The sequence below is a fragment of the Nuphar pumila genome, chromosome 17 (genome assembly GCF_984573655.1).
Source record: "Nuphar pumila chromosome 17, dmNupPumi1.hap1.1, whole genome shotgun sequence".
Taxonomy (NCBI): Eukaryota; Viridiplantae; Streptophyta; class Magnoliopsida; order Nymphaeales; family Nymphaeaceae; genus Nuphar; species Nuphar pumila.
The window spans coordinates 81,761,767-81,773,657 of NC_143265.1; the positions used below are offsets into that span (position 1 = coordinate 81,761,767).

The 11,891-nt window shown below is 41.5% G+C and overlaps 1 protein-coding gene across 1 annotated transcript; it reads right to left on the reverse strand.

Moving 5' to 3' along the window:
- Window positions 1–2,307: 2,307 nt before the first annotated feature.
- On the reverse strand, window positions 2,308–5,845 carry LOC149812483 (putative auxin efflux carrier component 1c). The gene is made up of 6 exons (XM_089992626.1): window positions 4,445–5,845; window positions 4,005–4,293; window positions 3,799–3,884; window positions 3,542–3,699; window positions 3,027–3,103; window positions 2,308–2,911 (listed from the first exon to the last, which is right to left on the reverse strand). Exons 1-6 carry the CDS (start codon window positions 5,742–5,744, stop codon window positions 2,845–2,847), a joined length of 1,977 nt encoding a protein of 658 aa, XP_089848752.1. The 5' UTR covers window positions 5,745–5,845; the 3' UTR covers window positions 2,308–2,844.
- Between the last annotated feature and the right edge of the window lie 6,046 nt (window positions 5,846–11,891).

The window sequence follows — 11,891 nt, forward strand, 5'->3', positions numbered from 1 at the left end:
GTGGTTTTCTCATTGGCAGTGTGCAATCTCACCCTCTTAAGTAAGATCATTTACTTTTCTCAAGCACTTGTTTTAACATTTGTGAACAGCAAACAGATCATGTTGGATGCAGTTATATAATTAACATGTTTGTCGGTTCTCTTTTCTAGTTTTTTAATTAACATGTGTACAAGTATCATTGTTTTAATTTTTTTATTTCAAACAATTTTTTTATTTTTATTTTTAAAATTTTGTACGGATAGTATCCGTCGCTAATATTTGGTTTTGCGACGGATATGTATTTGTCACAAAACCAAATCTGTGCTTATTTAGCGACAAACTCACGATGGGTCATGGTTATCGTTAATCCGTCACAAATTAATGATGAAAGTAGCCATAGATCAGTTTTGTTGCTATTTAGAGACCAAGAAATTATGATGGACGATATATGTCGCTAATCCATCGTCAATCCGTCGCTAAACAGTTCAACGATGGATTTGCGATGGATATCGTCCGTCGCTAATCTGCATTTTTCTTGTAGTGCGATCCTGTCTATAATTAGCAACATTTTTGTTCTAAAAAACTGCAGTTAGTTCAAAGTAAGCATTGTTTAGCACAGAGAATACCCAAGTAAAATTGATTGGAAACCAAAAGATCAAACACCCAAAAGCAAAGATTGGTGTATTTCATGGTGAGAAGGGCAAAAGTAGGCACTTTTTTAGTGTTCGCTTTCTTTTTTCTGGCTTTCTTTCTTTAGAAATGGGAGTTTTAGATTGCTATCCTAATGTCCCAAAGAGGTTTACTAGTGGGATGGAGCTTAAGCCATTAGGCAAGTGGTCTAGGTTTCAAATCCCATGGGTGTCACCCTTTACACAAGCCGAAGCCTTGGGGCAAGAGGTAAGCCCTTGGAGTTTTACAGTGCCAGCACAGTTACTGTAAGTATGGCAAGCAAAGCCAGTGCGGCTAAGTCTCTGATCCTGGAGGCAGTTTCTTCATGTAAATATAAAAAAAATAAAAGAAACTGGTATCCTAACTTCGATCACAACAATATAATTAGTGGCTTTTTAGAACTCCAAATAAGCAAAAATAATGAAAATCTAAAAAAACACATTCATATTCTAAACTATATCACAAGGGCATGCCATTTAGGGTATATTTGCTTTGATCACAAGCTTCACAAGCTGTAAAAGTTTGTTATTGAGAATGCGTTGAAAATATTGATTAAGTAATGCACAAAGGACCAACATTCTCGTGTTTGCTTTTATGCAGAAAAGCATGACTTCTACCAACGGGACTCCGCTTGTCTGGTAGGAGCAGTTAGTGTAATTCACCACCTTGTGTTGGGAAGTTACAGGTTCAAAACCCAATGGTATAGTTGTATAAATGGTTGGGATCTGCCTAACCCCAGCTTGCCTTTAAAAAGAAAAAAAGAAAAGCACGATTTCTTCTCGAAAAAAAAAAAACAATTCATTAACTTTCAATATGTCAAATCCTTGCTTTTCCATATTCTCAATTGAGAATAAGCAGCTTGTAGCTACAAAACTTGTAAAAGTCGTATACAAGGCTTAAAACTTTTACAAAAGCTATCATAATCACCATCCAACTTTCTCATGTTTGCAAATGCTCTAGGATTTTGTTGTGATTGTGATTTGGAATCACAAGAATCTATGAAACTTTCAGAATGACACAACGTTGCAAACTTGCCTTTAGAGTTTTTGTGTCTAAGGAACACAACAAAAAATATACGGACAATATTTACTATATTTAATATTCTTAAAATATTTTTTATTAACATTTCAATAAATTATATTTTAATATTTTAAATATAAAAACATTAAATATTTGACTAAATATTTAGGCAATCTGTTTTCTCGTATCTTATTTTTTTTCAAAATAAAAGAATTGGATCTCTGTGATATGCATTCTTTAAAAGCCACATATTATGATGAAATAGCCAATCACGTGGGGGTGTACTAGCCGTTTGAGAAACCTTTTGAATATGAAAGGAACAAGACAGGGAAAATTACTCCAATATGTCTTTTTGTGACCAAGAACCCTAACTGAAGCGAGGGAAAACCTCGTGCGTGCCCCACCCCCACAACCACCCTGCCTTATGTGGCCCACTTCTTAAAGCTACAAACACACCCATGCGCCAACAGGTTTTGATCCGAGGTCTTCAACTCAACACCTTCACAACACCCCACCCCCCTCCGGCCACACCGGCAGTGGTACTCCAATATGGTCGATTCAAAGAAAACAGCAATCCCCTCAAAATTTTCACATCGGCCTTTCTCGGCAAATGAAAAAATGAAGTTTCAAGAACATCAATAAACTCAGAAAAAGTTTTTTTTTTATGATCCGTGCATCTGGGCACTGGTTTTCTAGTTCACTTTCAATAATACACAGCAATAAGACCCACACAATCTACCAAGAAGTCTCTCTCTCTCTCTCTCTCTCTCTCTCTCTCTCTCTCTCTCTCTCATCCCTTTTGAGGGTTACAATAAAGATAGCAAATTAGCAATAGAATAGGGGCCCACCCTTTGCTTTCCGCTACATGCAATCTCTTTCTGGTTATTGTTTCAGCCATTCATAGACGTGTGTGTCATTTGACAGTTGAGTGGAAGTTCGTCACTTCCTCCTTTTACTTTCTTTTTTATTCTATCAATCCTTTTATGTTTTGTGTTCAATCATTGAATCCACCTCCAAAACTCTTTCGCTTTTGTTTCCTCCAACCAAAACTTCCTTAAATAAACTGGTTAGGTTCAAGCCTTTGACTCGAGTCCCCAAGATGCCTGATCCACTTTCCTCTGGCCAGAATTTCTTCTTTTGATCACTTCTTCCCTCTTCTTCTTCTTCACCTTTGCTTCACAAACCCAAGACAATGTAGTAGACAAGCGTGATTGGTAAGGCAATCAGCATCCCAAATATAACCCTGCAGTCATTCATTTTCACAAATTCAAGACAGAAAGCCACCGATATCAAAAATTTTTATAGAACAGTATTCTACACCAAGAAAGCAAACTCTAATGGTGGTTTTGGTGGATTACCCTGTACTCAAAATCGCTGGATGGACATTGTATTCTTTGGCAAACACAAACGGAACAATGCCTTGAGGAAGAGCAGCCTGCCCAACAACCAAACATGATTTGAGAGAGAGATGGTGATGATGGGTGTTTTTTTCTTAAACCATAGTTAATAGGAGAAACGAAATGGATATGAAGCAAGGGGGAGAAAATAAAAAATGACATGAACACAGATATATAAAGCGAGCTTGTTGTAAAACAAATTTATTTTTTTAATATGAAAAACTTAAGAAGGGAGGGGGAAGCGAGTGGGAAGTAACGAGATGCGAGAGAGAGACATTAAGAAAGTGAAAGAGAATCGATTTAGAAAAACCAAGAGGAAACGGGATTCCCACTAAAGGGGGTTCTAGTTTCCCATAATCTAAAAGCAGATATATCAAAGTTTTCCCTTATTTAAAAAAAGCTAGAAGTTTTTGCGCTTTCCAAGCAAGCTTTCACATGGAGCAAAAAGCTTGTCGTGACTATGTCCTTCACAATACCTGAACAATGGCAACATGAAGAAGAACACCACGAAGACCGATGACAATTGAAGCGGCGGCCATCACGGCAGGGCCAGTGAGGAACCTAACGGCCATGGCGAATGCTGCTACTGAGTTCCCGCAAGCGATCATCTTCGGTTGTAGGGCCATAAATAGTCCTGACACGAGTTCATATCCAAAAAAAAAAAGGCTAGTCTCAATATATGCCTCACGTCCAGACAGAACCAAGAAAAACATTTCACATAATCACCACATACCCAAACTGAACATGGCCATTCCGAGCCCAGCGTCTGACAATATAGAAATGGATTTCTCGATTATTTTGGGCATCGACACATGCCACCTGATCACAAACAGAGAAAAATCAAATCAAATCAAACCAAACAGTAAAGAGTCAAGAACTTGAATCGTATCAAACATCAATTTCAGTTCTATTGGAGATTACAAGTCTAGAGCTAATTACCTAAAAGCAATCAGTGACCAGGTAAGACCAATGAGACTGGAGTAAGTGTTTGGATTCCGAATGAGTTTCCTCCACACCATTATCAAGATGAGCCTGGTCATCACACTAGTGGGTGGCATCTGCTTGTTGGTCATCGAGTCCTCCCCTTGCGGCTTCGGATGGAGCTCGGCGGTGGAGCTGGAGCCGAATTTCAGGAATCCTTGACCTCCCTTCTCCGAGGCAAATGATTCTTCTTCTTCTCCCATCCCTCCCTTGAAGATGAAATTCTCAATTGCGAAATCTTCCGGCTCTGCTCACCAATGAAAAACCGAGAAATAAGAAAAGATATTATTTCCGTGACTACAGAAAGAAACAGGCTTTTGGCTCACATAAAATCAAGAAATAAGAAGATGAAGAAGAAGAAGGAGGAGGAAGTGGAAGACTAGAACAGGATCCACCACCTTTATGAGCACCGTTTGGTGGGTGGTGGTCGGAGACCAGCATGCGGATCTCTTTAGCACCATGATCGCGCTTCCCGGATTGATCCTCGGCGCCACCGAAATCCGGCCGGCTGAACACATTCAGGCCGCCGGCTTCCGATACCGGCGAAGCGCTCGCGCTCCAAACGAACATGTGCAGCTCTCTGGCATCATGGTTCACCCCGCTCCCCTGAAGAGACCTAGCTTGCTGCTGCTCAGAGCCGCCCTTCTTATGGATCTTTTCTGCCGAGCTCAAAATCTCCAGGCTCGGCGTCGGATAGGCCGGGAAGTGATTGTTGCCATTGGCGGAACCGTCGGGCGGCAAGGAAGCGAATCCCCTCCCGGCGTGGCTGTAATGGTTTCCGGCGACTCCCGGGAAGCCGAAGTGCGCGGAATTCACGTTGTGCTGCTCGTCGAAGTTCGACCGCCGCGGCGTCGACATGTCCGCCTGGCCGAAATTGGATCGCCGAGGAATTGCACCACCACCGGCCATGACGGAGTAGAAATCGGCGGCGTTGAAGTTGGACCCCCGGGGGGTCGGATTCCGGGAGGAGTGGAGGCTGTAGATCTCGGCGCCGGTGAGGTTCGACTGCCTCGGCGTCCAGGACGAGAAGCCGACGGACCTCCTGGGCGAGATCACGGACCGCGACGACGTCGACTTCCGGACGGTGACGTGAAGCTTGCCGTCGTCGCCGACCTCGGCCTCCGTCTGCAGGAACTCGCGGCCGTCGAGCGAGACGACGTCGGAGTCGACCTTGAAGGAGACGATGGACGCAGCCGTGTCGGGGAACTGCTCCATGATGAGATTCTTGGCCGCCCGGTACTCGAAGAGGAAGAGGAGGAGGGTGTACCAAATGATGCACTGGAGCACCACCACCTGCACCATGAGGCTGCCGGAGAACTCGCCGTACATGGCTATGAGGAGGGGGATGCCCATGACGAGGGTGTTGGGGAGGGTGGAGAGTGAGAAGATGGTGATGGCCCAGTCGATGGATCCGGCGCGGGAGAGGTTGGTCCAGAGGGATAGGGCGGCCAGCATGATGGCTTTCTGCAGGGTGTCGGCGGCAATGAAGCGGAGGTTCATGGCGTAGGGGTTGTTGGTGGAGATGAAGTGGAAAGAAAGCAGCGGGACGGCGAAGATGGCCACGAAGCGGTTGATCCCGGAGCACTGGTCAGGCGAGAAGATTTTCCACCACCGCACCGACCCGTACGCCAGTATCATCGCCACGTACAGTGGCATCACCGCCGTCAGCACGGTGTACAGGTCTCCCCATGAGATCATCTTCTTTTTCTTCTTCACCCCTACAATCAACAATCCAAGAGAACCCAAGAGAGAGAGGGTGCAGAGCTCTTGCGCCTCCACATCTATATATATGGTAGAAGATGATCATTCAATTTAGGACATGATGGTTGCTTTATGAGAGGAGATGAGGAGTTAGAGGGCAAGTTTTTCAAGAAAGCTTGTAGCCTTGTAAGGTGTGGTACTGTGTAAGGTGTAAATGAGATTATGAGACTATGAGAGAGGAGAGAATGAGAAAAAAAATTCAATTTGGGATGAAAGAGAGAGAGGGAGAGACTTAAAGTTTAATCATGCAATTTGGGGTAGAAACTATAAGGATATGGGTTCGGGAGTCCGGATCCACTCTTCCCCTAAATCATCCCTATCTTATTTTCCCTTATTCCGGATTTCAAAAAAATTAGAATTCAAGGATATCTTATTAAATCAACCATGATGAACCCATCTATGAGATCAAATTTGATCAAAACAACTTGGGATATGAAGAAACCAGCCTTCTGGTTAGGTCTTTTAACCAGTATTGTTTGTGTGGGGGTGGATAAATTCAGAGATCCAGTGACGTAGGTTGGTCGATGTGGATGGTAAGGGCAGACACGAGCTAGTGGTCCTTCATTGTCCATGCCTGGTTGATTAGGACTTTAGGGTTTACCCTTCACAAGTTGGGGGGTAGTAATGTAGTATTCATTGGGGCCGCCCTTCATTACTCCTCTTTATCTTATCTTGTTTTCCTTGTCTTTGCTTTCTTTGTTGGCTAACTTGTATTACCATCAGTTTGAGGCTTTTAGTGTGTACTTCCCTTTGTCGCCTGTTTACTTGACCGTCCGGTTTGCAGATTTTCAGCATTTCTGCGACTAAATCAATGCCATCAACAATCAAAAGATAATCACTGATTTTTTTTAATTATTGTGTTATCAAGATACCTAAGGATGGCAGTGGACCGGGGGAAAGCGGGCCCCGCCTCGCCCTGGACCGGGAATGAAGGGTATGAAATGGGGAAGGAGGCAGGGACGAAGGTTGAAATTCATCCCCGACGTACCCTTTTCCCCGCCCCGTCCCTGCCACTTTTCTCCGCCCCGCCTCATCCCCGTTTGAACCGGGGATGGAGGACATGAAACGGGGATGAAGGCGGGGGTTGAGGTTAAAATCCATCCCCGCCCGGGATGGAGGCGGGGATGGAGGTTCTAATCTTGAGGCGGGGCAGGGGTGGAGACCTTGTCCCCCCCCCCCCCCCCCCCCCACTGCCATCCCTAAAGATACTTGGCTGCTAGATCAGCAGTCAAAGTTCTATTCTCATGAGTTGCCCTTCTGCATAATAAGTCCGTGTGGCAAGGGCCCTAGCCTTGGAGTTTTACGCTGCTGGCAAGACAAGCAGGGTCAGGTTTTGCCACGGTTTTTTTAAGTTATAAATTAAAAAAAAAAAAAGTAATCACTGCTCAATAAATTTTAAACTAAATTCATATTCCACCAATAGGTGTAGTTGCTCTCTCTCTCTCTCTCTCTCTCTCTCTCTCTCTATATATATATATATATATATATATATATATATATATATATATATATATATAGAGAGAGAGAGAGAGAGAGAGAGAGAGGCAAAAACACATTGTGGGCCAGCATGCACACGTGCGTGGCAGAAGCGATGTTGCCTGCTGGTCTTGTTACCTTTTCGGATAATTTGCATGTCGGCACCTAACATATAGCAATTTTATGTTTAGCTGCCTCAGGTTTCAAATATTTAATAACCCTACACTAAATTGCCTAAGGTTTTTTTTTAAATACTTATTTACCCTCAAGTATAGTTGCAAAAGGAGAGGGATACAAAACTAACATTCGGTGATTAAAAGGAAAAATATGTTATGTCATTTTCAAAAGTTAATTAGAGGTAGTTGTATAAGAAAGCAACTCAAGGAACTATCTTAAATTTGAGAAACTTGAAGAAATAAATATAAATTTGCCATAAGATATACTCTTAAATGTAAATCATCCGATGATTTTGGCTATAACTAATAAGTTTTGTTTATTTTTATGACCAAATAGGATCCTCACCTAGAACCCGATCACTTAATGAGTCTGCTCCCCCCCTGCGAGGTAAAACTTTTTAGTGAGAACTCGATCGCCAATCTTTTGAGTGCCCCCAATCATGATAAAGCAATGGCAGCTTCCATGCGCGAGCAAGATTTGATCTTAGGCTTTCAGCTTGACATAGGACCCTGCTGACCACATGGATACACTACAAGAAAAATGTTAATTAGTAATAAAAAATTATGATGAATTTTTTTTGTCATAAATTTACGACGGATTAGCGAGAGAAAATTATTTGTCGCTAACATTCAAAATATTTGCAAAATTAACGATGAAAAAAAGTTCATCCCTAATCTGTCGCTAATTAGCGGCGAAAAAATTATGTCTCAAACGGATTTTGCGACGAAATATTTTGGTCGTTAATCGATCGCTACTTTTCGATTTAAACCGGCGCGCGAAATTCTCTCTCTCTCGTTACCCCCAAATCTGACTTCCCTAAGCGTCCTAGGGTTTGTCGTTCCTGAGGGTTTCTGCAGAGGGTGAGTAGGTGGGTGCCTCGGATTGGGCATCCGGAGGTGTGTGGTCGACGGGGATGGGAAATTAGATCCCGTGCTACTCGGTGTGCCAGATGAGCTACGATGAGGGGGCTAGGGTTCCGATGTTGCTCCAGTGCGGCCATGGCTTCTGCAAGGACTGCCTTTCACAGATGTTTGCGGCGTTGGCCGACGACTTCCTCTCATGTCTGCGGTGCAGCCACTCGTTGCACGTCGGCAACATCGACGATGCCCTGTGCAAGAACTTCGACGTCATGTTGCTTGTCTGCCGATCAGGGTTCGATTGCAGCGACGACTATGATGAAGACGAAGAGGAGGAGGATGAGTGGATTCCAGGCCATGGATGCTAGGGGTTCTCGAACGGGTGCTGCCATGACGGTCGCGCCACCTCGAGCTTGGGCTCGATAGATTTGGGGTTGCACAGCCTGAAGATGGTGAGACAGCTAGCGGAAGGGCGGTGTACGGTGTACGGTGTACGGTGTACGGATTTTTTACAAGTCGATCGGAAAGTGGTGAGCTTGTAGAAAGTTTTAAACTCTTAGATTCAAACTCACAACCCTGGAATTGAAATTACGGATGCCTGTCCATGGTGGTGTAGGGTGACTCCAACTGTATTGGGAACAAAGCCAGAACATTCAAAAGGCCATGAATGTTCTTGTTCTTAGATGCTGATACTATTTTTCTGATCTACATCCACCTAATGTTGTCACCACGGGTGGATTAGCTGACACAGTTAAAGACGGTTTCACAGGATTCCAAATGGGTCCCTTCAGTGTGGAGGTATGCATCAGCTTTGTTTTCCAAAATCTTCTTGGTGCTTCTTTACCCTGGCATTGTGGAGTTGCAATCTTTACTTTTTCTCCTTCCATTCTTAGTGTGATGTTGTCGATCCATCAGACGTGCAAGCGCTTGTAGCTACAGTGAAGAGGTCACTGGCTATCTACGAGACACCTACTTATGCAGAGATGGCAGGAAATGCATGACACAAGATCTTTCATGGAAGAGCCCTTCACAGAATTGGGAAGAGGTGTTGCTGAGCCTTGAAGTTGTAGGTAACCAACCTGGATTTGAAGGGGAGGAGGTAGAACCTTATGCTAAACATAATGTTCCCATTCCTTGAACAAGGGGTACTCTTTGCTTCTCTTCATTTCGCTACCTACTAACTGATACTCTTTCCTATAAAATTAATAGTTTTCTCGTGAAGAATAGACTGTGTGTATCATCTCTACTCATGTATATCTGGATCAATATATGTACCATGTCGTCCGCTTCTCATTGTTCTTGTGTGATATATGATTCTAATTAATGTAGTAGACCAAGTTGTCACTTATTAATGATTCTAATTAATGTAGTAGTCTATGATTGCAAGATTTTATGTAATCAACAATCAACTATCGACTGACTTTTCTTTAAAGCAAAGAGTGGCATCCAACAGTTGATCTTTCCATCTCTTTCTCATTACGGTTTTCAGTAATTTCTTTTTTTTATTATACGTTTTGATTACTAAATTCAAGTTTATTTTATATTTATATTTCTGTTATTTCTAGTAATGAAATGCATTATCTTTGCTGCAATCTTTGCTTGTTTTATTATAACATCTAAAATATGATGATCTTTCACTTCCTCTTCTACATATTTTTTTTATGGCTTTGGAACATGTTTTGTGAAGTTGACAATTTTCTCTGATTTTGCTGTCAGATTTTGGTCCATATTGAATTGCTTCTCCATAGTTGCATTCCTTTGTAATTAGTTAAGTTGCTTATTAATTAAGGCTCACGCACATACATTGGCATCCTTTTTTCTCACCTTGTTTTTCTTTTCTTACTGGATTTATACAATTTGAGAATTTTGAAATTAGTTTTAGATTATCTTTTTCTTCTCTTAATTTCTCAATCTTTTAGAAATGTTGCTTTTTCTACAATTATTGTGAATTTGCAAATCCTTGAATCAAATTATTTTCATTTTTGTTGTTCAGTAGTGTGAGCAAAATTTTGTTTCTGTTATTTGTTCCTTGCATTGCAGATTTTGTTTTCAATACTTTTGTCTTTTTCATTTTTTTAATTTTCAATCTGGTATATGTCGCATGCAAGTTTTCTAATATAACCACAATTCTACAGATAATTTTAGAAAATGCTATTGTTGCTACTGTTTTCTCAGTTTACAATGAACCTGACATTTAGTTGACTTTACAATGAATATATATATATATAGTTAATTGAAGTTGGTGATATTCATCAAGACTTGCTTTAATATATATATCCATATTCTTGATGATCAAGACTTGCTAGTAATTAATATTGAAGTGGGTGGTATTGATTAATCTTGGGTTCATAGTGCATGTGTAGTGTGTCCATGTTCTTGATGATAATGGCTTGGCTTGCTACTAGTAAAATTTTATATGTTAAATATTGCCAAGTTGATAAAGTCTTTTGAAAGTTTTGATGAAGTGGAGGAGCGAATCTCTGTTGTCGCTATTGTTGGCCGACCTAATGTTGGCAAGAGCAGTATTTTGAATGCATTAGTTGGAGAAGATAGAACAATTGTTAGTCCAATCAGTGGGACTACGCTTGATGTGATCGATACTGAATTTACTGTATTGGATGGGCAGGTTTGTCAGTCAAATTATTTACACATTTCAGCTTTTCTTTACAAATTATTTTTATCAAAAAGTTAAGGATATACATGTTATCCATGAAAACAGGTATGCTCATTGCTTCTGACAATATGGTTAAATGACTCTTATAAAAGGTTGGAGTAGCCTGTCTTGTCTTTCTGGAAAATTGTATCTTCACATCATAAGTTGCTCAAGTGGTCTTGATGTTCTTGAAAGAGTTATTGTTGAATGATTACTTTTTGTTGCGGTCAAGGATGTTGTATTCTTCCTCTGATCATGATGGTGGTTTTATCTTAAGTAATGGGAGGCTCTTGCTCTTTTGCTCATTGGAATTTCTATCAACCAGCTCTAGTCACTTTTAGAGGGTACCACAACAATGGGTTTATCAGTTGCTACTGGTGCATACTTGTATACTTCCATTTTCTTTGTTTTTTGTCTAATGTTTATATGGTCATTGATATTCATTGGTTCAATCTTATTCTTTGTTAGATGTCAAAGTGCAAAAGAGAACTTCAACATCTAGCTTTTGTATGCTTTCATATTTTACATATATATCTTGTATAATTGCATATACTTTGAATAGGATATTTTTTTTCCAGTTTTCTGTATTAATCAGATTTAGAATACTGAATGTTAATCCACATGCTCACTCAAAGGCACGCATGATGTGCTATGTATAAGTAGCCCATTAGGGGACACATGCTGAGTTGTGGAGCTTGATTCAGAGTTTTTTCCTTACAGGAGGGGGTCAGGGGGTTCTCCCCGCTGCGCGGTCAGCGGGCGGGGGTCCAGGGGGGGCGCCCCCCCCCGAACCAATTTTTTTTTGGCTTATGTTTGAGACCCGCTTTCTTATGGATCATACTCGATTTTTTACTAACAGCTTAGTTAAAACTGCGTAAAAAATCTTGATTTTTGGTCAAATGAGGACTTTGACTCTCATTT